General features: G+C 44.0%; 1 protein-coding gene across 1 annotated transcript in view; it reads left to right on the top strand.

The window, feature by feature from the left end:
• The first annotated feature begins 259 nt into the window (after positions 1 to 259).
• Positions 260 to 26,601, top strand: part of Msantd5 (Myb/SANT DNA binding domain containing 5) — a 41,912-nt gene continuing 15,570 nt past the window's right edge. Inside the window, exon 1 of the mRNA XM_052758242.1 lies at positions 260 to 638. Coding sequence (XP_052614202.1) covers positions 338 to 638 — 301 coding nt within the window. The 5' untranslated portion in view covers positions 260 to 337. The remainder of the gene's footprint in view (positions 639 to 26,601) is intronic.

Below are 26,601 nucleotides of genomic sequence, written 5' to 3' on the forward strand. Positions count from 1 at the left end.
TGAGACATGCAAGCTCAGGCAGGACCTCAGGCACAGACAGCTGTGGGTTGAGTCTATGTAGGGACAATGTCCCCAGGAAACACTTGTCCCCTGAGAGCCATTTCTGTTCTGCAATGTATTTTCTACAACTGAAGGGGGCTACACTTGCAAACAAGTGTACTCCTCTGTATGACGAGCAGGGCAGATGGTAAGCCTGGGCTTGGAAGCAAGGGTTCCTAATCTCTTGAGAACTGAAAGAGTCCACTCTTGGCTTCTCTCATCGTGTAGGAAGAGTCCTTAGAAATGTTGAGATGTGACCGTGCATGGTATTAAAGTCATTCATCACCTCCCTCCTTCAATGGCAGGTCCTTCCTGTACACACCCATGGTCTGAGACTGAAATTAGGATCTTCCTCCAAGAGTGGAAAGTAGTTGAAGGGATCATTGGGCACCCAGGCAGCAAGATCTACCAGAAGAGCTGGGCTCTTTACCAGCGAGTCAATGGGCATCGGGGCCTGAAGAAGAGCTGGGAAAGCTGTGTGGACCTGCTGCTGACCCTGCAGAATCTGCACAGGAGACTGTGCAATGGGAGAGGAGACACCATACCCTTGTTTTCTCCATTCTCAGAAGACCTGTACAGCATCCTGGGCCACGCCCCATGTTAGTCTCTTCTGCATTCCTCGGCCAATTCCACTAGAGGGCAGCATGGGCTGGGCTGTCCTACATGAGCATAGAGCAGAGCAGAGTCTAGAGGGAACCCCCATTCCCAGGGACCACTATTGCACATGGTGAACACAAACACCTGTCCTCTCTCTCTACCTTCCTCTGTCACCCCAGGGGAGTGCACATTGGACATGTTCTGGGTGGACCAAGACACACAGGATAGACAGACCATGGCTTAGGAAGATTCTGGGATAGTGAAGGTGCCATGCTTATGAACTTTCTCCATTTCTTCTTCCTCTCAGGTCCTCTCTACTGTGAAGGGTTTGGTAATCACCTGCCTCCCGAGAACCTTGAACCTTCCATGGACCAGCCTGGAGATCACAGCGTCCCTGGTTCTTCTGTACAGCTTCAAGGGAACCCATTGCCTATGATGTCCCAGTGAGATTACCCATTTCTCATGTGGCAGAACAGAAGCACTGCTGTCCATCCTCAGTTCCACACCTACTTCCAGCCTGTGATCCAGGACTCTGGGGCCTCCAGCATCAGCAGCTGTGGTCAAACTCTAATTAACAACCAGATTCTCAATGAAGACTAGTGGAGTTTATTGTTTCTTCTCTGAAAACCTCAGGACTGTGCACCGTTTTGGGTTTAGGCTTCTTTCTCTACCTCCAAAGAGAGGACAATATAAAAATCAATAAAGTCCATAAATGTCCCTGAAGTAAAGCTCTCCTGACTTGTCCTTGTCTCTTTAGTGGGGCCCATAAGTAAAGAGGGGTTACGGATTGTTATTGAGGTTCATTCCCTTGTGACCTGGGACTTGCCCTCTCCCATCTCTCTCCATCTGACTCCTGGCATGGGGTCTCCTCTCTCACCAGGGCGACCTCTACTTCCATAGACCTGTGCTCCTGCCATTTTCATTTTTGGTCATTCTTGTTCAATGTCTCACAGCCTCAGTTTCTCCACATTGCAATGTGAACTGGATGGAGCCGGGATGATGTTGGGTGGTATCAGACACACAAAGACAGTGGCTTATGCATGCAATGGAGAAAAAATTCAGAGACTCTTTCCTATATCAGGAACTATTTTTAGGATAGGAAGGAACACAAACTGGTGGTTTCATTCTGTGTCTCATGGTCTCTCATTCTTCATCTTTTGTTCCACAGCTCTTGGTCCTCTTTGTTAGGGTTAGGGGCTCCTGTTTTGCTAAGTTAGTATGTGAGTAAAGAAAAGCTTTGAGTGTTGGAGGACTCGTGCCCTGTCCCATTGCTCTCTCTTTCTCTTGTTCACCTGGTATTGATTCACCACAGCTGCCAGATGCTGGCATCTCCTGGGACAAAGACAGGAAGAACGTGTGGATTGTCCAAGGATGGCTGGGCTTCTAGGGCTCTCATCTGGGAACCAGGGAATTCTCTCTGGACATCACAGGTGATGGGTTTCCTTGTAGCTCTGCAGAAGGAACAGGGATGCCATAATACCAAGGCTGGTACAGGGAGACCGTAAAATCATTGGAGGTTGTGTGTTCATGGGAAGCAGAGGTCATCAGCGGCATCATAGGTAGGACCTGCCAGCCATAAAAACAGGGAGATCATAAGCATGACACCCCACTCTCCCAGAATCGAGCTAACCGGCTTCTCTTGCTATGTGTCATAGCCCACTCTGAACAAGTCCAAAATCAGTTCCCTTAAGACACCCGGACCCACTCTGAAAAATCACTGCTACTGTAGCACAGGGTTCTTGTGCCGGAACTGTTTATTCCAGAGACCTGGAGATTTACTACACCTCCTCCATTCCTGTGCAGGACTCCTAGCTTCTCTGGCCATTATCACCTTCTTCTTCACTCTTTTGAGAATGAAGTACCTTTACACATTTCAGACTCCATGTCAGCACTCCCCAATGCATGTTGGCCTCCAGGTTCCTGCAGCTTCACAAATACCTATCACACATTTCAGACTCCACGTTAGCATTCTAGGTCTTCTCGTCTCCTCCCTCACATTTAAGAACCCATTTCAGGCTCTCTGGTTCTTCAGCAGACCCAACCCTCAGCTCTCTACCACTGCAACAGAAAGCCAGCCTCCCTTCCTCCCTCTCCATGCCTTCTGTGGATCTCTCAGAGTACCCCCTCCTGACCTCCTTGCTCCCACCCATCCCTGTGTCCCAGCCCTCATTTCAGGGGGACACCCCTGCTCAAGAACAGCCAGGACTACACAGAGAAAAACAAAACAAAAAAACAAAAGCAGAAACAAACCCCTCCCCCCAAAAATGAAAGCCTTTCTACCAAACAAAGAAAATGAGTTCATAGCACACCCAAACTTATGGGACACAATGAAATTGGCGCTAGGAGGAAACTTCATAGCACTAGGTGACTACATTTAAAAAAAAAAAAAACCAGAAAGAATTTATATTAGCAACTTAACAACACACCTGAAAGCTCTAGAAAAAAAAAATAAGCTACCCAAAAATTACAAGAATGTAAGATGCAATCAAACTGAGGACTGAAATCAATAAAAGAGAAACAAAGAGAAAATACAAAGTATCCGTAAAACAGAGTTGGTTCTTTGAGAAAGTCAATTCGACCAACCCTTTTCTACTAACTAAAAGGGAGAGAGAGAATATCCAAATTAACAAAATCAGAAAGGAAAGAAGGACATAACAACAGAAAGTAAGCAAGGGATAAGTCGGGTCCCTGATCACCTTCCCAGGTGCCCCTCCAGGCCCGTCCTAATCTCTTCTCCTGGAACAGAGTCATGAACTAGGAGTGTCAGTGACCGGGGAGGGCTCCTGCTGAAATGATCCTGCTGAAATGATCCTGCAGGGTTTGCATTGGTGATGGTGCCAACTGAAGATTCCCAACGGCCGTGACACAGTGCTGAAGCTGGCATACACAGGAGTCTGCAGGTACACTGAGCATGTCATGAATTTTCAATTCTGAGGGCTTAGGCCAAGCTGGACGTGGGTGTGACCATCACAGAGAGGAGCTGAGAAAAGAAACAGAGAACTTCTAAGCATCTCCTCCAGACTCTCCTTTCTTCAGTGCTTGTGAAATCACCTAGTCATTTCTGTTGTGAACAAGTCCCAAAGCAAGCCTCCAGGTCTCACAGAGTTAGTCCAGCCTGAAGAATGCCAAGTGCTTCCCGGCCATGCAGGGGCAGCTGTGGGCAGTGGGTGGTCTTGTCATTCTCTGCTCTGCTTAGGGATGAGGATTAATTGTGCCCATGGGTGACACTCCCTAGGATACGGGATGAAAAGAATAAAGAATACACCTGCAGAGTGTCTGTGTTGGTGCCTGGAGCCCAGGATCCTGTGCAGAGCCCACACATAAGGAGAAAACAAGGGTCTGCTCCTGGGTCTCTCCTCACACAGAGTCCTGGACAGATCCTGCAGGCTCAGCAGCAGGGGGAAACAGCTCCTCCAGCTCTTCCTCAGGCCTCTGTGATAGAGTCTCCAGGAAACAGCCCTGGACTTCCTCTGGTTCTCCCTCCCTGGGAGGCCAACTTCCTGTTCAACTACTTCCCACTCCTTTAGGAAGACCATGATTTCCCAGTCACTCCATGATCGGACTGAATGACCTGCGGGGGCAGAGGAGTGTGATGAGAGCAATAGACTTCACACATATGCTCATCTCCCACTATTCAGATTCTTCCTGGTCCATCCCAGCCAGACTAGGAGGTATGAGTGTTTGGGAAATGAGAAAGCCTTGTAAACAAGCCCTGGATTTAGTATTTTCCTGAGTCCTATCAATCATGACACAGGGTCACTGGGACAAATGTAGGTGTCTTTTCTGTTTTACAATACATGTCAGTAAATAGGGAAGGTTTTCTAGGGTGCAGTCACCACATGGGAAGCTCCCCCATTTTAAGCTCACAGCTTGACTCCTTCCTGGAGAGCCATGACTGAAAACCAGGACCCCAGGATGCTGAGAAGAGCTCCCCCATCCCCAGAGTTGTCCCTCTTCGGGGCCTAGGAATGGAGTTTAGACTGGGGAGGAGGACATGGCACAGGATATTTTCCCTCACAGGCAGCATTATTACAAGTTGGTGCCTGAGGGATTCTCCATTTCCTCGTTTCCATTCTCTTCCTTCAGTTCTGATGTGACAGCCAAATGTGCAGTGTCTTCTGTGGCTCTCTAAACAACAAGACCAACAACAACCACAACAAAGTAACTGTACCGACTATATTCATGTACTAGGAATCTCTTAGTGACTGGATTAGACAACTCCTCCAAACACTGCCTGGCAGCATTTCCGATGCAGGCTCAGGGCGATCACTAGTTTGAACCAACCTGAGTTACAGAAAGAGGTCAGTCTTAATGAACAGAACAGCAGAAATGCCAGAGCAGTGACAGCTGATGGTGCAGATTCACTTCTGGAACCTTAGCCCTGAGGAAGCTGACTCCAGAAGACAATTCTTTGAGCATTAGCCCAGGGTAAACCTGGGCTAATTACAGAAACCATGTCTAAAATTTAAAAAACATGCTGAGAACTGTGTTCCCAACCCTGGGGAGATATAAGAAGGAGATTCAGTAGAAGTTCAAGATGTAGCACGAATCTTAAAAGGTCTTATTAAGAAAAACAAACCCAGAGGCAGGTTTGGGATGAACGCTGAAAGATCAGAGAAACAGAACAATTCACATCCAACCTCACCTCGCCAATTCCTCAGCTGATCTTGTTTCCTCAAACTGGAATGGATCTCAGCTGGACTGCTGTTAAAAGCCTAAAAGCTACACAAAACTTAGTTCCTGGTCCTCATGCCTTATATACCTTTCTGCTTTCTGCCATCACTTCCTGGGATTAAAGGTGTGTGTCACCATGGCTTGCTGTTTCCAGTGTGGCTTTGAACTCACAGAGATCCAGACCGATCTCTGCCTCTGTAATGCTAGGATTAAAGGCGTGTGTGCCACCATTTACTGGACTATATGTCTAATCCAGTGTCTGTTCTGTTCTCTGACTCTAGATAAGATTATTAGAGTGCACAATATATTGGGAAACACAATATCATCACATCAAGACTATCTTAGAAGCACACTGAGCCCCAGGATATTCTGGCTTCAAAGAGGTTTAGGAAGAGCTCAATCAAGGCTAGCCTGGGCTACAGACTGAGAATAAGTGTCAAAGAATGTACATGAGAGCTCCTTATCATACTTATCAATCAGAACATCAGAGAAAGGCAGGCAGACTGTGTGTTTAAGGCCATGTGGGCTACAGGCTGAGTTCAAGGCCAACACTGCACCATACCTGAGACCCTCTTTTAAAAAGACAAAACTGCTTGTTGAGGCTGAGATCTGGAGTTCCAGCTCTCAGATGTTAGAGTTGAGGGGATCATTGGGTTTTGGAGACCAGAAAGGACTGCCCATCAAGCTCAAGCCTGGCCTGATGTGAGGAGCAAAGCCTGGTCTTGCTGTGACCGATGAACAGAAGCAGCAGCAAGGAAATCAACAGGAACAAAGATGGCAGCCCCGGCTGTCCTGCACTCAGTGGTCGAGGGCTGGTTTCTATGGATGCTACAGTTACCGGGCCTGTAACCAGTCATCTAATCATAGCCTACTTTCTTTCCTGTAAACTGAACACACAGAGCCATCACCTCCACCCATGTTGCATGGGGGTGGGGGAGGGAGGAATGAGGTCATATTCTTAGAGAAGAGAGAATCCTGTGAGATGTACTTTACTGTCCATGAAAGTTCTTCAGAGCTAGAATGTGTCAGGCATGTGACATCACACTCTGGGAACAGGATTGTAAGGACCGCAGTGCAAAGTGGAGGCTACCCTGGCCCACAAAATAAATGCCAGGCCATCCAGGGCTACCTGTAAGACCCTGTTTCAAAACCATGACAGTGCAGCCTGTGGGAGCCCGTTCTCAGGTTCCTCGTGGCTTTACCCAGCAGGTCCCCATAGAGGATGATTAGGACCACGGGCCTGAGTGCAGGTGTCTGGGATGGTCTGCACTTGGCTGTGCTGGGGGAGGAGGTCTTTTGCTCCACCCCTTGGCGTCTCTATAAATACCCTGGGGCAGAGACAGTCAGGGCCCCTTGGACTAGGTTCCAGGCCCTCTGGAGGCTATCCTTTATTGTCTGTTTATCTCCACAATCTAAATCCTTCTATCTCATATTTCCTGCTGATCACATTTAAGAAAACCCTGGGGAGCTGGGGGGTTGGTGGGTAAATGCCCCGCAGAATGGTGCCCGAACAGGGACTAAAGAAAAAAAGGGGGGGACTAAAGAAAAAAATGGGGACGAAAGAAAAAGGAAAATAGTTTTATTCCAGAGTTTTTGGTGAAATCGTGAGTCAGCTCTGCCAGTGGAAAGTGGCATGCCAGTGTTACAGAAAATTGTAAGAAAAGTGTAAGATTGTGTAGAAAAATTAAGTAAGGCAACTGGACAGAAACTCAAATTTCTAACTTTGGGGGCTATGAACGCAAACTGGGGGAAAAAATCTTTCTTTGAGCTTTATGGGTAGTACAAAAGCTCTTCTTTGAGCTTATGGGGAAGAAAGTTTCCTACGGAAGCTTTTGACCTGGATCAGCTGAAATGCTAAATCCAAGCGGCAGGAGAAAGTCAAAAAGTTTAAAGTTCAGAAGTTTGGGGGAAAGTTGGTCTTTCTCTCTTAGGGAAAAAAAAAATCTTTTAAACTTATAAAGTTTTTCTTAGAAAACATGGGGGGAAATATCTCTAAAGCTTTAATCTTTCTCAAAAGCTCTTAAAAGTTAAACTTAAAAACTAAAGCCTTTGACTTTCTCAAAAGGACAAAAATTAGAATCACCTGAAGATATTAGTATGGGAATCACCTGTGATTAGCTCTAAGGGAAAACACAAACTTCTTAATACAGCAAAACCTCTCCAAGTTCTTTTTCAAGCTTTAAAAATCCTCCCTGCAATGCAGGAGGCAGGGATGGAATTCCTAAAAACCTCTTGTAAGCTCTGTCTCTTCAAGGTAGTAAAAGACAGTGGGTCAAAGTCCCCTGAGGAAAACGCTTGGGAGAGTGTGGGTGAAGAGCTACAGAGCCCAATGGGACAGGAAACTGTTTATGTGGGAAAAGCAAAAAAGCCAAGACTTCACTTACAGCTGAGCTGAGGCATCAAGGGTTTTGTTTCTGAGTGAGCTTTGAAAAGGTGCTCCTAATCCTCCTAAGCAAAGATCCCCTGAAGCATATTATCCTCCTTCTGACCAAAAACCCAGAGGTGACTGGCCAGCGTCTCTGAGTTGGAGTGCATTTCCGGGATACTAGGGTTCCTGCAGTGGTAAACTTCCTGGAGCACAGAGCTGAGGCAGGAAGGTGCAGGACCCAGGAGAAGATTGCTAATGAACAAACAAAGCTAAAGCCAGTGGGAACGGCAGAGTTGTCCACTTTCCTACAAGTCCTGGGTTGATAGGTCCACAGCTGCAAAAAGAAATCTGAGAAAAGCTTTCCTATCAGAGTAAGGACCTTCCTGGGAAAACAGTAAAGCTGAACTGTGTCTGAAGCAGTTGTGCTGCTGAGTCAGAACTGTCTGGGGAAAGAGCCCAGCCAGGGCAGAACGGAACTATCCAGGAGTAAAGCTTTCTTTTCTGTCAGAGAAAGCATCCTTTTTAGAAAAGCTTTGTTTCAACTGACTCCCAGTGAGATGAGGGGAGTGTAACCCTGAGGGGTGATTGCCTCTGGCATAAGCTCTGTCCTTGAGCACCCAGACAAGCAAATGCAACCCACTGGGGGACTGGGTCAGGTGAAAGGCCTGAGGGAAAAACACCTGTCCTAATGGGAGTTTAGAGATGGCACAAACCTCCCTTGTTAGATTTTCAGTCTGTATGCAAATCACACAGACCTGGAAAACAGAAACAGACAAAGCCCTTACCTTCAATAGCAGGGAAAGCTGCCACTGTAGTGTGGAAACTGTTTCTGGGGTAGAGGGGATAAACTGAGACCCAACTGGGTACTGTCAGGGAGAAAGACTCTGAAGAAACAGAAGGAACAGATTCCTCCCCAGAAAATGCATGACCTGTGAAACCTGCTAAGAGTTTGAGGCAGATTGGAGGGAAGAAAGCCCCTACCTCCAAAGGCAGTTAGAGCAACAGAGCAGCCTGAGATATCTAAAGCTCTGCATGTGGGGGGAAAGGAACAAGCAAAATGAGAATAAAATCAGTGGGAGAAAATCTCTCCAAAGGAGCCATGGAAAAGCTCTGTTGTAAATGTTTTTGTTTTTCACTGACTGGCTAAGGCCAACACAAACCTGAGGAAAGTTGCTATCAGGAATGCCAGCCTCAATGCACGCTAATGAGGCAGGTGCAGTTCTGATCCCAGGCCAGTGTCAAATGAGGAGACACCTGTTAAAGCCAGCTGAGAAGAAAATAGAAATCTCTCAATGTCCCATAATTGAAAACTTAAAACTCTTGGTTCAAATCTCTTGTTGCAAAAGCAAAAACTTCTAAAGCAAATCCGGTAAAAAGAACTGGAGGTTGATTCCCGAACCCAAAAACTATGGGAAATGGAGTCCATAAGCTAGGTCTTAACAGTGAGCTGATGAAGAGAAATGCATTCTGGGAAATGTAGTTTTTAAGCTAAAGATGGCGATGCTGCCCAAAAACTTTTCAGCTCAGAATGTTTCCTGTCAAAGCAAGCTTGAAAGCTTAATCTTACCTCTTGAACTCACATCAGACAAAAAGCTACCAAGAAGAGCAAACAAGCCATTTTAAAATCCTTAACAAGGCAAAGCAGTCCATATACTGAACATTGTGTTAGAAGAAACCTATGGGAAATTTAAAGTTCTTTGCCCCCAATGAACTGCCTGCAATGAGTGATTCCTTTGCAAATCTAATAAGGAGACAAGGAAATAGGCATTCAAAAAAAATGACTGCATTATAGATGGGAAACAAACTTCAGAAAAATCTGTCTTAAAAAAATAGTTGCTTCACCTGAAAGTTCCTTATAAGAAATCAATGCTAAATATTACAGCTGCTAATAATAACATCAGGAGTTAAAGCTAATCAAGTGAAAATACTAAATCCTGAAAATGCTTTTTCTCAAAGTAAGCTAATGAGGGATATGTTTCATGAAAGAACATCTATGTTTTTGACTCCTTTGAATAGTCAGTTTTGGTGAAAATATTATAACTAACAACAATCAAGTCAAAATGTTTCAACAAATTCAAGACCCTATTCCACAAAAGAGAGCTGCCAAGCTTTGTGGGCCATATTAGAGCTCACTCCAATCTTCCTGGTCCTTTAGCTGAGGGTAATGCAATCGCTGATAAGCTAACAAAGATAGTAGCATTATCCCAAGTGGAAATGGGTCAACAGTCACCTGCTTTTCATCATCAAAATAGTAAAAGCTTAAGAAAGCAATTCAGTCTTACCAAAGAAACAGCTCGTCAAATAGTTAAATATTAGTGGGGTATGTCCAAAATATTTTACTGTCCCTCACTGAGGGGTAAACCCTCGACGTGTTCTTCCTAATGAACTATGGCAAATGGATGTTACTCATATTGCAGAATTTGGTAAATTAAAATGTGTACATGTGACCATTGACACTTATTCAGGATTTATAATGGCAAGTGCACAACCTGGGGAAGGTACAAAACATGTAATTATGCACTGCTTGAAGTGTTTTTCGTATATGGGTATACCAAAAATTAAAACTGATAATGGTTCTGGATATAGTAGTAAGGCTTTTCAGCAATTTTGTACCCAATGGGAAATTGAACATAAAACAGTATTCCTTATAATCCTCTGGGACAAGGTGTTGTAGAAAGGGCTCATAGCAGTCTTAAAGTACAACTTCAAAAAATAAAAATAAAAGAAGAAATTTACCCTCAATCACTACATAATGCATTAAATCATGCTCTTTTTGTTCTGAACTTTTTGAATATGGGTGTCCATGAGCAGTCTGCCACAGAAAGATTTTGGCACAGTGGCATCCAAGCGAATTTGCTCAAGTGAAATGGAAGGATCCCTGCTCAGGAGTATGGGAGGGTCCCGATCCTGCATTAATATGGGGTCTAGGATATGTTTGTGTTTTTTCACAAGGGGAGAATGAAGCTCCGTGGTTACCGGAGAGTCTGGTAAGGAGCATGGAACTAAGGAAAGTCAGCTCCAATGATGTTCCTATAAAGGAACCAGAATGAAAGTGGCTCAATTAGTGTTTCTGAGGTTTTGTCACTGGTTAATGCAAACAGTGAGGAAATAGTTAGGAGCTGTGCTGCTTTTGGCTTTACTAGCTCCTTTAGAAAAATACATTATATCACCTAATAGCTGTGCGGTATTTTGCAAAGAGCTTTACAGCAGCTTAATAATTATTTATTTATTAGTACAGTAATTTCACCCTCAGCATGAAGTGAAGTTTTTCGGTAGAACAAACCAAAAGTACTGCTGTAATAGAAACGTTTGTCTGAATTGAAGCACTTAGGGGAGCTATTATGAATTTGGGTGAAGGGGACAGCCTCTAGTTAACAACTGTTTACCACTGACAGTGCATCTGCTGGTTCCAGAAAGGCTGAGAGAACTCAGCAACTTTGGGGTGTGGCTTCATCCTGAGAATGTTACAGTCTCCTAGCAACAAGTATCACAACTGTATGACAACATTCACTAAATCCCAGTGTTGTATAGCAAAGCTGACTACAAACTCTAAACTTTAGAGATAATGTACGTATTTCCTATCTAGTTAAGAGAATCTTTCTAATAGAGATAGTGATGATGTTTAAGAGCAAGAAGTAGAAAAAGATGAAAATAAGATGTGAGTTTGTAGAAATTCTCTTGTGAGATCTCTGTGTTAAATCTTTAGGTGTTTGCTAAGTTAGATACATGCTAATGGTAGCCCTGTAGAGTTTGCTTAATAGTTATTATGAATGTAAGTGTGAAAATAGAGCTGTAAGTAAATAAGTAATATAAATGTAATAGATATATAAAAGAACAAGCTTGTAAGAAAAGATGCTAGTTGTAAATGCAAGTTTAAGTAAGAAGATAGAATGAATATAAGAAGTGAATAAGAAATATATGCTAATGTAGTTCTACAGTTTCCTTAAGGAGTATAGATAAGTAGATGTTAAGTTTATGTGAGTTTGTAAAACATGTAATTGTTGAGTGTGAGTTTATGCTTAAGTACATGTTATATGTGAGTTTGTGAAAAAGTGTAAATATGATTGTGAATTTATGCTTAATGTATATTGTGAAAGAACCCAAGACACAGAAGGAAGTGTCCTAGGAGACTGCAAAGTAGGCAGTCTAAATGGTTTCAAAAGCTCCAGAAGCAGCTAAGAAGCTAAGAACCGTCAGAGACCAGAACCAGCACAACAAGGCATCCGCAGCTGAGATCCGTGAAAAATCAATGCAATACAGAAAAACCTGAGCTAATATCAAAAATGGTGCGGTATAGAATACTACTGTACCTAAAAAAGTCTCTGGCTTGAGAATAAAAGTTGCAGAGATGCTTGTTTTAACTAAAATTGCTAACTGCAAGAAGTTTTGGTTGTAAAATGTCTCTTCATATTTGAAAGTGAAAGCCTGATACCAAAATTTATTTTTTGAACTTAAAATAATGAGATAAAACTATAAAAATTTTTGTTATGGATTTCTTCATATTTGGAAGGCTCGTACCAGAATTTATTATTTAAATTTTGGGACTTAAGAAGTTAAATGAACAATAGAGATTTCATTGCAACGGGACAATTTTGAGTTGATTTATAGTAATGACCTAGTAACTGTTTTCTGGAATTGGGTTAAAAATGGAACTGTTTAAATGAAGAAATTTATTGTTTCTACCTTGACTCAAGATGCAGTTTTGTGTATGCATATATGCTGGTGATTCATGAATTGTTCTGGGTTAAAAATGCAATTGTTTTGTGGGACTGTTATGTGAAAATGGAATTACTTACAGAACTGATTTGTGTTACAAATGGAACTGTTTAAACAGAAAAGTTTGGGTTTTCTAACTAGGCTTGAGATTTTGCTTAAAAAATTATAAAGAAAAGGAAGAGTTAATATTCCTTGGTGTATTTAATTTAAAAATTATTTTATTTGAGTGAATTAATGTTATCTTTTGTGTTAGTAAGAAATGCAAATATACTAAGTATATACTAAGATTACTTTAAAGTGTAAAGAGTTTGATTTAAAAAACTCCTTTTGAATGTTTTGCTAAGGTTTCAAAGTGTTAATGGTTAGACTGAAATTATTGCTTTCAAATGTGGGCTTGTAGGAATTGTGAAAGTTTGGGTTTTCTTCTAACTAGGTTTGAGATTGTTTAAAAAATTACAAAAAAGGAAGAGTCATGAGTGAATTAAGGTTGAATGTATGTATGCAGGAATCATATTTAACCTATTGATATTTATGCACCCTGGTTTTGTGGAGTTAAGGAAATATTTAAGTTTGTGAATACATCAGAAGTTTTTCTTATGTTCTGTTAGCAAGAAAATTCAAATGATTCTATTAAGAGTTAAAATTGTAAGACTGAGAAAATTGTTAACTATATATAGCACCATATGTGTTAATTCAAATGGTTCTGTTAAGAGTTGGCATTGAGTTGTAAGACTGGGAGAATTGTGACTATGTACAGCATTATTTGTTAACCTGTTAGTGGTAATGATGAAGCTAAGGGATGCTTTAAGTTTGTAGTTAAGAGTTTTTGGTTTAAAGAGGGCTTGAGGCAGCTAAGCCTGCTGTAGCCACCTTGGACCTAATTCAAAAAAATGCCATCTATATCCTCTACTCCCATACTGGGAGGTGTAACAGCTATGGAAATTTCTGTAAGCCATTAATAATGAGTTTTTTTTTATATATTAAGAAAGGGGGACTTGTGGCTTTACCCAGCAGGTCTGCATAGAGGATGATTAGGGCCACGGGCCTGAGTGCAGGTATCTGGGATGGTCTGCACTTGACTATGCTGGGGGGAGGTCTTTTGCTTCACCCCTTGGCTTCTCTATAAATATCCTGGGGCAGAGACAGTCAGGGCCCCTTGGAATAGGTTCCAAGCCTTCTGGAGGCTATCCTTTATTGTCTGTTTATCTCCACAATCTAAATCCTTCTATATACCATTTCCTGCTGATCACACTCAAGAAAACTCTGGGGAGCTGTGGGGTTGGTGGGTAAACGCCCCGCAGCAGCCATCCTCACAAAAAGACCCCAGAGTGGGCTTTTCCCCTCTCACCTGCAGGTTTCCTCCTGGGCTTCCTCCCCTTCCACAGAGTCGGGAACCAGAACTCTCTGTGTCCTGATGGGTGTAGCAGAGCCTGGAGTGTGGAGAGGAGAGCTGCCTTCACTCCTCTGGCTTCTGGAAGTCTGAGACCATGTGGAGATCCATCTCCTTATATAGATAGCTCTTGGGTGTGAGTGAATCAGACCCACCCCACATAGGTGTGTGCTGTGGATCAAAACAGGAAAAATAATAGTTTCTAATTGTATTCCGGAGGCTGAGGCATGATTGTCCAGAATTGCAGTAAAGCCTGGGCTAAGGAGAGACCCTCTGACAATTAAAAAAAAAAAAACAAAAAACCCAAAGACCTAAAACAGGATTGATAACCTAATTACTGCTTCCATCATATGTGCTGAGCATTTTCACATAGGCTAGTATTTGTTTGATAACTACGAAGGGCCAGCAAGTGATCGCAATTGCCTTTAATACTAGCACTTGGGAGGCAGGGTCAGGCAGACCTCTTAGTTCAAGGCCAGTTTGCTCTACAGAGAGTGTTTCAGGACAGACTCCAAAGCCACACAGAATCCAAGTCTTAGGGGTGTGTGTGTGTGTCGGGGGGAGGCTAGGATGGGAATTTTTAAAACTCAATTTAAAGCTAATAATCACTCTATGAAACTGCAGTAAATCCATAATAATTGGAGCAATGGAATGTGGCCAACTTCTTACCTAAGGGCAATGAGAAGAAAAAGAGTATGGCTGGACTGTGGATAGGGCTGGTGGTGGCCTGCAGTGAAGGCCATCGGAGACGCAGGTGGCCTGCAGTGGAGCAGTGGACCTGCAGACCTGACCAGGTGTTTGAAAATAGAGGGCCCTACTTCTTGTATTGTCAGATGAAGATGGGTGGAAGAATTTGAGCAAAAAGCGGCTGAAAACAGCAGGTTGGGGTGGAGGCAACTCTAAAGAATGAAGAGGAAGGAGGTGATGATGGAGAGAAAAGCTGGAGGTCATGGACAGAGGTGGAGAAATGGAGCAAACAGTCAGGTCTCTGGAATAAACAGCCCAGGTACAAGCTGTAGACCCAACATGCCTGGAGGTCATGCAAAGCACTGCTAACTAATGTCCAGGACAAAGAGCAGAAGATACACAGTTCCCTCCCAGAAGGCTGGTGCCAAACTTGTGAATCTTGGAGATTCAAGTGATGCAGAAGAAGTGTGAACTGGGTTCTCAGTTTTCATTACAGTGCTGTTCAAATACCTCCAAATAAAAATGGGTCCTGCTGTGATGGTGCATGCCTTTAATCTTAGTATCTGGGAGGCAGAGGCAGGCAGGTCTCTGTGGATTAATGTCCATTTTGATATATATAGCAAGTTTCTGGTGAATTAGGGCTACACTGTCAGACTCTATATCAAAAACAAAACCTCAAGTGCTGTGGGGATTACACACGAGTTAAGAGGACTTGTTCTTCCAGAGGAGCTGGGCTAGGTGCTCTAGAATATGCATTTTTGCACACAACCCTCTAACTCCCGAAAGAGAGGACTCCATACCCATTCTGTAGTCTGAGAGCACCAGGAACCAGGCTTCTCTGTAATCAGTTAGGAAATGAGTATTACTAACTATAATCAGTTATGAAAAGATTATCGAGGTTTGCCCTCAAGTGCTTTCATTGACTTTGGTTGCCAAGGGTGGCTGTCCTGTTATAGGGCTTGAGTTCTAACTTCTTCACATGGTTCCTTACACAGCATGTGGGTCTGAAGATGAGCAGAGATCCCACACCACTGAGGTCACATCAGCAATTCAAGGTCATTCCATACTGAGGAAGAGAGGGTAAGCCTAGGGTCCCTGGAACCCTGTTACCAATGGAAGAAGCAAAGGAGCAGATGCACCTCCCTTTGAGTAGTTCACACCCACTCTTCCCCATTGACTTTTTCTTATTCTGGGGCTGACATCCATATTAAATTCTCACTAAACTCCAACTCTTCTGCCCTGTATGAACCAATGGTTTTCCTTGTCGGTCCCATAGGACACATGTGTGGACTTCTGGCTGTAATCTCAGCAACTAGGACGTCAGGGAGGTGAGGCAGATGTTGAGGGTTATCCTTGGCTACAAAATGGATTTTAAGAAAGCTGGGATACATGAGATATTGACTCAAAAATCTCAAACCAGGAAACACAACAAAAGAACTTTTCTCTCTTTGAAAATTAATGAGATGAGTCCCTGTTTAAGGTAGTAAGCCATGTTTCCCCCCAGTTTCCTTTGCATTAAAGTGAGCACCATGGGGACCACTTCCATCAGATCTGCTAGAAGAAGCAGTGGAGTGTTTCTGGAGAACAGGGAAGGACTTAGGACACAGGTGCCAGGCTGTAAGTGCACTCAGGAAATGAAAGAAACAGGGCTTGGTGGCCAGGCCCACATGCAGTGTGGCCTCCCTGCTCCACCATTCCTGCTCTTTTCAAAGGCCATGGGTTCCTGTCATCCCCCACCCAGTCTCCTGCAGGGCTTCTTTTCTCTTTCTGCCTCTTGGTGAAGATGTTACCAGGCTCCACTTCCCCAAATATTAGGGATTAACTACCATTTTAGAAGTGTTTTTATTGGGAAAATACAAGGTTAAAAAAAATCTGTATGTTTTAGGTTTTCAACCTGAATTTAGGTCTTGTGAAGATATTTAAAATATTAAATTATTAGGGCATGGCAGCCCATGACTTAAATACCATCGTTTGGTTGGAAGGATGTGGAGGAGGGGGTCAGTGAGATCACTGGGAAACATTGGTCTGAAAAGGGAGTTTCGGGATTTCCAGGACTAGCAAAAGACATGCTGACTCAAAGAAATTTAAACTAGTTGACCTTATTTTAACTTAGTTTCTTTGTTTTCAATTGAGAATAGGTCTTGTTCTGTGCCCATAATTTTCTAATATCTTCTATCTGTCTTACTATCTGTCTGTCCTGGCTGGATGAGGACCAGTCAGCAGGCAGCAGGTCTGAACCAAGTGGAGACAGATTCACCTGCACAACTGCAGCCTTTTGATCCCATGGTCATAGACACTACCGATGATTTCTAGGAGAACCTGGTGTACAGGGCTGGTGGTGGCCGGCAGAGAAGTCAGTTGGGACTGCAGATGGGCTCCAGTGATGGAGAGGGCCTGGAGACATGTCACTTGCTTGCAAATGCTGGGGCCTCATTCTTGGCCTTGGAGACAAAGAATCTGAGCAAAGAGAGGCTGAGTAGAGAGGATTGTAGTGGAGGCAACCATAAAAAATGAAGATGATCATGAAGAGAGAAGCTTAGATAATATATGGAGGAGGAGGGGATGTAGAAAACATCTTGGGAGCAAACTCCTTCTGCTGCAGGAGTTCTTGAGACAACTCCAGAACACATGAGGCCTGGACTGTGCAAAGCACTGCTCACCTTGGAGAGTACCACAAAGAGCAGAGGAATGCACAGCTCCCTTTCCTCAAGACGATGCCAAGCGTGTGAGATACAAGAAGGATATGGGATGCAGGACAAGTGGGACTGTATCCTACACTTCTCTTCACAGTGCTTTGCAAATATATCCAAATGAGAACCTGGCTTGTTATGGTAGCTCATGACTTCAATCCCTGCATTCTGGAGACATGGGCAAGAATGACCAAGGATAAAAATGGCAGGAGCACAAGTCTATGGATAGAGGTTGCCCTGATGAGAGGAGACCCCATGCCAGGAGTCAGATGGAGAGAGATGGGAGAGGGCAAGTCTCAGGGCACCAGGGAATGAACCTCAGGTAACAACCCATAGCCCCTCTTTACTTATGGACCCCACTCAAGAGACAAGGACAAGGAAGGAGAGCATGACTTCAGGGACACTTATTGACTTTATTGACTTTTACATATTCTTCTGTTAGGAGGTAGAAAAAGAAGCCTAAACCCAATGTGCTGCACAGTCCTGAGGTTTTCAGAAAAACAAAAATCTCCACTAATCTTCATTGAGAAACTGGGTATTAATCAGAGGTTGACCACAGCTGCTGATGCTGGAGGCCACAGAGTCCTGGATCACAGGCAGGTAGTAGGTGTGGAGCTGAGGATGGACAACAGCGCTTCTGGGACTCCCATCTGAGAAAGGGGGAATCTCTCTGGGACATGACAGGCAATTGGTTACTTTAAAGCTGTCCAGAAGGACCAGGGATGCCGTGAACCCCAGGCCGGTCCCTGGAAGTTTGAGTGTTCTCGGGAGGCAGGTGGTTACCAAACACTTCACTGTAGAGAGGACCTGAGAGGGAGAAGAAAAGGGGAGTGTTCATAAGCATGGCACCCTCACTCTCCCAGAATCATGCCAAGCCATGATCTGTCTGTCCTGAGTATCTTGGTCCACCCAGAACATGTCCAATTTCCACTCCCCTGGGGTGACAGAGGAAGGTAGAGAGGACAGGTATTTGTGTTCACCATGTGCAATAGTGGCTCTTGGGAATTGGGGTTCCCTCTAGACTCTGCTCTGCTCTATGCTCATGAAGGGCAGCCCAGACCATGCTGCCCTCTAGAGGAACTGGCTGGAAAATGTAGAAGAGACTAACATGGGGAGTGGGCCAGGATGCTGTATAGGTCTTCTGAGAAAGGAGAAAACAAGGATATGGTGTCTCCTCTCCCACTGCACAGTCTCCTGTGCAGATTCTGCAGGGTCAGCAGGAGGTCCACACAGCTTTCCCAGCTCTTCTTCAGGCCCCGATGCCCATTGAGTCGCTGGTAAAGAGTCCAGCTCTTCTGGTAGATCTTGCTGCCTGGGTGCCCAGTGATCCTTTCCACTACTTTCCACTCCTGCAGGAAGATCCTGATTTCAGAGTTAGACCATGGATATCTACAGGAAGGGCCTGCAAGGGAAGGAAGGAGGTGATGAGTGCCACTGATACCATGCACGGCACATATCAACTCTTCTAGGGACCCTTCCTACACGATGAGAGAAGCCAAGAGTGGACTCTTTCAGTTTTCAAGAGATCAGGACCCTTGCTTCCAAGGCCAGGCTTACCATGTGCCCTGTTCTTTACACCAAGGAGTACACTTGCTTGCAAGTGTAGCTGCCTTCAGTTGTAGAAAATAGATTGCAGAACAGAAAGGACTCTCAGGGGACAAGTGCTGCCTGGGGACATTGTCCCTGAATAGACTCAACCCATCTGCCTCCTAGAGAGACTCTCACAAAACCCTGAGCCTTTGGGTTTCTTGCAAGAAGGGCAGGAACCTGGGAGCACTGAGAACAAAACATCCTTGACACAGCTGTCCACACCTGAGGTCTTGCCTGAGCTCCCCTGTCCGAGAGTTAAGACCAAAATCTTCCACCATAGCTAATCTTAACTCAGGATTGCCTTTGAATACCTGAGGGACTTTGTCCTCCCTGCTTCTGATGCCGTCTCATACAGGATGTTTTGGTGTTCCTCAAACTTTCAGTGTGCTCTGCTTCTCTCTTCAGAAGTGAATAAGCAAAATGTTAAACTGTTTTCAGGCATCAAGAATCTCTGCCTCCTGCCTGGGAGTGGATTCAGGATTCAGCCTCTTGCAGCTGGAGCAAACAATGGACCCTTCCTTCCCCATCTCCAGATGCCGGATCCTTGTCACCTAAGGGGAAACCATTACTGTGAAGAGTAACCAGGCAAAGCCTCTAGTGAATATTGTAGACTCCCACTGCTGAAGGCAACATTCAAAGACAGAAGCAGCTCTCCTTTGAGAGGATCTTGCCCACTCTGTCCAGCTCACTTTCTTCCCAAACTCCTCTCTCTTATCCAAGGAATAGAAAACCCCTATCAAAATCTCATGAGTCCCAGCTCTGCTTCCAGCACATTAAGGTCTCAGAAGAACTCTGGGATCAAGTAACTCTTGTTCTAGTATCACACAGCAAGGGTGCTTGGCACGGGGCTACTCTCCCAGCCCTTCCACGAGAGGTGAAGGCAGTTCAGGAGTTCAGCCGCAATCTTGGCTGTAGAGTGTCCTGTGGGCAAGCATTGGACCACTCAGATGCTGACTTAACAAAGAAAAACCTAGAGAGTCACCAAGGAGATGGAAGGGGCTGGCTTCTGTACCTCTGCAAATTGCGCATGCTTTCAAGTTCAAGGAAGTTCACCATGTCTTCCCAAGTTCCTGAATCAGAGGCAGGAAGTAGGTGTGAAACTGAGAACAGACAGCAGTGATTCTGGGTCTCCCATCTGAGAAACGGGGAATCTTCCTGGCACATCATAGGCAATGGGTTCCCTTGATGGTGTGCAGAAGGACCAGGGATGCCATGATGTCCAGGCTGGTCCCTGGAAGGTTGAGGGTTCACAGGAGGCAGGTGGTTACCTAACTCCTCACGGTAGAGGGAACCCGAGAGAGAGAGAAGAAACATAAACATTGCACCCTCGCTCTGTGAGAATCGTGCTAAGCCATGGTCGGTCTGTCCTATGTATCTTGGTCAACTCAGAACATGTCCAATTTCCACTCCCCTGAGGTGACAGAGGAAGGTAGACAATCACAGGACAGATGTTTGTTTTCACCATGTGCAATCCTGACCCCTGCGAATGAGGGGGTTCCCTCCAGACTGTGCTCTGCTCTATGCTCATGAAGGGCAGCCCAGTCCATGCTACCCTCTACAGGAATTGGTATGGGAAATACAGAAGAGACTAACATGGGGATTGGCCCAGGATGCTGTATAGGTCTTCTGAGAAAGGAGAAAACAAGGGTATGGTGTCTCTTCTCCCATTGCACAGTCTCCTGAGCAGATTCTGCAGGGTCAGCAGCAGGTCCACACAGCTTTCCCAGCTCTTCTTCAGGCCCCGATGCCCATTGAGTCGCTGGTAAAGAGCCCAGCTCTTCTGGTAGATCTTGCTGCCTGGGTGCCCAGTGATCCTTCCCACTACTTCCCAGTCCTGCAGGAAGATCCTGATTTCAGAGTCAGACCATGGGTGTCTACAGGAAGGACCTGCAAGGGAAGGAAGGAGTTGCCATTGATGCCATGCACAGTCACATGACCACATTTGTAGAGACCCTTCCTGCACACTGAGAGAAGCCAGGAGTGGCCTCATTCACTTCTCATTATGATTAGGAACCCTTGCTCCCAAGCCCAGGCTTATCACCTGCCCTGCTCTTCATACTGAGGAGTCCACTTGCCTGCAAATATAGCTCCCTTCCTGTGTGGAAAACACATTGCAGAACAGAAAGGGCTCTCAGGGGACAAGTGTTTCCTGGGGACATTGTCCCTACATAGACTCAAGCCACAGCTGTCTGCACCTGAGGTCCTGCCTGAGGTTGCATGTCTCATATGAAAGAAATACTATGGGGGAAGATTTTGATCTTAACTCAGGGTTGCCTCTGAATACCTGAGGGACTTTTCCTCCCTGCTTCCAACGCCATCTTCCTAGGGACTCGTTGCTGTTCCTCAAACTTTCAATGTGCTCTGCTTCTCTCTGTTCAGAGGTGAATAAAGAGAGTGTTAACCACTGTTTTCAGGCATCAAGAATCTCTGTCTCCTGGCTGGGAGTGGATTCAGGATCCAGCCTCTAGCAGCTTGAGCAAACATTGGACCCTTCCTTCCACATCTCCAGATGTTGGATCCTTGTCACCTAAGGAGAAACCTAGGCTGTGATGAGTAATCAGACAAAGCCTCTAATGAATATTGTAAACTCCCACTGCTGAAGGGATCATTCAAAGACACAAGCAGCTCTCCTTTGATAGGACCTCGCCCACTCTGTCCAGCTCACTCTCTTCCCAAACTCCTTTCTGTTATCCAAGGGATAGAAAGCCACTATCAGAATCTCCTTGTGAGTCCCAGCTCTGCTTCCAGCACATTAAGGTCTCAGAAGAACTCTGTGATCAAGTAACCATTGTTCTAGAATCACACAACAAGTGTGCTTGGCACGGGGCTACTATCCCAGCCCTACCATGAGAGGTGAAGCCCAGTTCAGAAGTTCAGGGTCATTTTGGCTCTACAGTGGCCTGTGGAGTAGCTTTAAACCACTCGGATGCTGCCTTAAAGGTAAAAACTTAGAAATCCCAAGGACATGGAGGGTGCTGACTTCTGTACCTTTGTAAATTGAGGGCATGGGTTCAGGTTCAAGGTAGTTCACCGTGTATTGCCAAGTTTCCTTGGTTGTACAATGGACACAGTGCCAATACCTTCCAGGAGACTTGCTGTGATTACCCAGTGAGTCATATGCACACGGGAAGGAGAAACATGCCAGAGACACCGTTTTGGGCTATAAAATTTCTGAGAGGAATAGAAAGACAAATACACAAGCCATCACCCAGGGAACACCAGAGCGGAACCCCTCATCTCCCAGATCACCTACCTGCATTGTCTTTAGAGTTCTGTTGTGCTGCATAGAGTCTTGGGACCTGGATTCTCTGCATCCTGGTTGGTGCTACAGAGTCTGGGTTGTGGAGGTAGAGAAGTGTGCACCTCTCTTGGCTTCTGGGGTCTGAGAACCAGGTGGAGAGCTGGGCCTTTATATAGCTCTTGGATGAGAATCAGACAGACCCTATGTGAGTGTGGCATGTAGTCTGGATCGCAGAGCTTAAGCAGGAGCCTTTCATGAGGCAACAGCTGGTTGATTTCCCAGATTTCTGGAACTCTTTGGCTCCTTAGCGAGACCCAGGCTTAAGAGAAAATATCCAAGAGAGAACGTCCACTATTCAAATTTCATTTTTGAACCAGGGTCTCTTTCCATGGTCCTGGCCATCCTGGAACTCACTATTCAGAGGCAACTGTCCAGGCACTTTCTCCCCTTCCAGAGTGCTTGAATTAATGGTGTGGGCCACTGTGGCTGCTTGATTTAATAATTGAACACATTTGCTGAATATCCTCAATTCATCTAGAATTTGATTGAAACCAGGAGACAGGGGCTAGAGAGATGGCTCAGAGGTTAAGAGCACTGACTGCTCTTCCAGAGGTCCTGACTTCTGTTCCCAGCAACCACATGGTGGCTCACAACCATCTGTAATGAGATCTGGTGCCCTCTTCTGTGTACATAATAAATAAATAAATCTTTTAAAAAAAAAGAACCCAGAAGACATGCAGAATGTTTTCAGTGATTGATTTTTTAACATAGAAAGAAGCCTCTCTAAGATTGTAGCCAATCCATAATTATGGGGTTTTGGTGTTGGTGCCTGGCAACTTCTTCACCGGGGGCACAAAGAGCAAAAGGACGCAGTGGACGACAGAGGGGACAGCAGTACAGCCTGGCCTGAGGAAAAGGCAGTCGTGATGGCAGAGTGGAGACTCCTGTAAGGAAGGGCACTGTGAGTCTGCCAACTCTGGCCCTGACATTCCAGCCCTGCTGTCTTTTGTCTTTTGTTTCATCTCAGTCCTAGTGACAGCCCCAGTGTCTGTGTTTTGAACCCTTCCCCACTCACCATGAGCACTCCATCCATCGCCCCTTCCAGCTGCTGTGATGGGAGGTCTTGCTACCGTGTTCACTTTATTGTGGATGAAACTCAGGGAGAGCATGGCTGACTGCCTTGTATAGTGACCCAGGTCATGAATTTTCAAGTGTTGGGGAAAGATGTAAATTTAAAAAAAAAAAAAACCTCATTCTGTCTGTTGTTGGCTTTTCTTGGCTTGAGTTTACAGAGACAGTATCTCACATGACCCCAGCGTTCCCACAACCCATTCTGTAGGCAAAGACGACCATCCACTTCTATCCCCTCATACCTCTTTGTAGATGTAATTCTAAACAATCCTATTAAATAAGAGACAGAGCTAAATAGTTAAAAGCCCAAGAGGTCAGAGCAGTAGTGAATAGCCTTTAGCTTACCAGCTGCTGCTGTCCTTCCCCTAAGAAAAGAGACCTACTTCCTGTGTGTCTGTATTTTTTATTGACTTTCTGTTCTGCCTTCTCACTGGTTCTAAACCCAACCACATGACTCCTTTGTCTCTTCCTGTCTATACAGACCTCCAGGTCTCTATGGTTGGTACTTGGATTAAAGGCATGTGTCACCAAGCTGGCTATGTCCTTGAACACATACTATGCTTGCCATATGACCAGATTAAGGGCGTGTGCTACCACTGCCAGACTTCTACTGAATGGCTTGCTATTAGCTCTGACTCTCAGGCAACTTTGCTAACATACAAATAAAATCACACTTCAGCACAAATAAAATATCACCATATTTACCCCTTGTAATAAAAAGAAAAAAGGAAAAAAGTTATAACAAATATAAGAAAACTATATACAAAAAGTACAATAACTATATATAATATATACAAGCAATAAATACCTAAGCAATGTCAAGTCCATTTGCATTTGACAAACTTGGAGAAAATAATTCCCTTATTTATCCTATTTTGCTAAGTCCAAAATGTATCTGATTCACTTTCTATCCTAACTTATATTACTAACAGAACTATTTTATAATGTCTTTCAAATTTATACACTTACAACCCTTTAGTGAGTTTTTTTCTAAAATTCTTAAGGAAAACTATAACTATAACTATCTAATCTTTAACTATAACTATAACTATCTAATCTTTAACTATAACTATAACGATCTAATCTTCAACTCTAACTATAACGATCTAATCTTCAACTCTCTCAGGGACCCAAGAAGGAAATAATTTTAACTAATAAAACAGGAAGTGCAAACAAGCAACTTCCAAAAAAATGTGAGTTGACAGAAACAGCCAGCTGCCTGGAGAGTCACCCAAGGTTTCTCCGCAGTGTTGGGACATCATATTCAGCCTATAGGCTTAGCGTATCTGACAGACTCATTTGTGAAATAGGATGTACACAAGGCCAACAGTTCCACCTCACATTTGGTGAGAGTAGTCCATGTACCAGAAACACCTGAATTCTACTAGTGTCCTGTCATGATTCAGGATTTTAAATTCTGGAAATTGTTGATGTTTTTTGAATTCAGCTGTCCATTCTTCTTGACTTGTGTGTGTGGCTTCATCTCGGTATCCCATACTTCTCCACATCCCATTCTTCTCAGCTTATGGGTAGTTTCAACTTTTATTAAATGCCAGTCTACCATTGAGAGGTTAGACTCCATCAGCTTAGTTACTCTTCCAAGAACGACTGTTTCAGTTGCTGTTCCACTGCACATCAGAAGCCATCGGTCCAATGCCAGTTCAGTTGCCTTAGAAGAAAAGGGCACTGTACCTTTTCCGGATTGCAAAGGCCACTTCAGGGATGGTGCCATATTGTCCTGGCCTCAGAGGATACCTGTCGCTAAAGCCACAACCACACTTGTTTTGGCAAGAATCGGTAGTCCTTTGTTTCGTATCCTGTCTGTCCATTTTGTCCTGTTTGTCAGCAGTCGATTCGAGGATACTTTGTTGTCCAGTGACTAACGTTTGCCACAATAAAAGTTAACTCCATATGCAGTTTCTTCAATGTCCATATCTTCTCTGAAGTAGATTGGTACTGCCAGGAGCAGACATGTCTCATAGAAAATTTTTCTTTTTTTTATGACTAAGTTATTAAAACATTTTAAATGGCATATTCTGTAGATCTCTGAAGGGTTTGAAGATGACCTGTCTATCTAAAATATATCTGCTCGATCTTGAAAACATACCTAATGACTACAAGTTCAATTGTAATGTCTAACTACTATCATTTCTTTATATCCTAATAGTTGGTAATAATAACAATTAAGGATTAGCAAATTGCATTACATTGTTAAATGAACGGTATAAGTACAATATCTTGGACAAGATTAGAAATATACGTATGGCATTTTCTAACAATGTCAATCTCAGTATATATAATTTGTATACAATATACAAAAATCCTATCCAATGTAAAGTATTTAAAACTAGTAATTATTTTAAAAGTAGATTCAATAATCTATCTTATGTATATCGTATCCATATCTTCTCTTTATTTTTCTGAGTAGATTCCATAATTTACCCTCTATTCTATCATTTCCATATATCATTAAAAAAAAACAAGAACTTTAAATCAAATCTCCTTTGCTTAGCCCTTTTCCTAACCCTTAACAGCTACTTATAATCAACCCTCCTAAACAATGAAAATTATCCCAGACCCAAAACCCATTAAAAGACCAAAAACCACCCACCCCACACCACCTCTTTGGGAATGTGGGCATCATGTTCCTAAAATTGCTTCCCGCTGGGTATGGGCGAAGGTACCCTTATTTTGAAAAGAGAAATTTTGGGTTAATTGTCTAGTCTGTGCATAATACCAAAGTTCAAGGCCAGGCAGGACCAGAAAAACGCCAGCTACAAATGGTGCCCAACGGGTTGGCAAGACTTTCCACCAAAAACCTGAGAAAAAAGATTCTAAAATGGAGCTAAAAACAGTTCCTAGTTGTCTCTCTCAAGTTAGCGGCAGCCTGCGTGTTGAGCTACTCTATGGCAGGTCCCTGGCGTGCGTGCAGGCTTGACCTATGCTATGTTACACAGAGGTGTCTCCAAGCTGTGCACTATGCTGTGTGTTGGATATAGTTTTTGCTAGTTAAAAAAAAAAAGAGGCTTCTGAGCTACATGCTGCTTTGATAAAAGCATAGACCCATTGTTTCTGAGAGTGGATGGCTCCCAGAGCTGGCAGTAAATGAACCATGTTGGGAAGCTGAGGTGGGCAGAGCCACCAGCCACAGTGGCCCTTTTGGTCTTACAAATGCTGCAGTTTAAAGCAATAGTTACACAATAAGGCAGATTCAGATGAAACAAGACTTTAAATGGTTTACAATGTGTGTAAAAATGTACATAGGCTTAAAAGAGAGAAAAAGGAATATGTGCAGTTATATAAAGAAATACATAGTTTAAAAAATAAAGTCTTTAAAGAGACTGTAAAGGTAGTATAAAAAATAAGCCACATAAAGATGGATATTATACAGAGAATCTGGGTTGTGTTGTCTTTGAGATTTTTAACTGCAGAAAAACATTTAATGGTAAAAGCTATTGAGTTAAGCCAATATGTATAT

Source organism: Peromyscus californicus, unplaced genomic scaffold, assembly GCF_007827085.1.
Source record: "Peromyscus californicus insignis strain IS unplaced genomic scaffold, ASM782708v3 Scaffold_3__1_contigs__length_106647218, whole genome shotgun sequence".
NCBI lineage: Eukaryota > Metazoa > Chordata > Mammalia > Rodentia > Cricetidae > Peromyscus > Peromyscus californicus.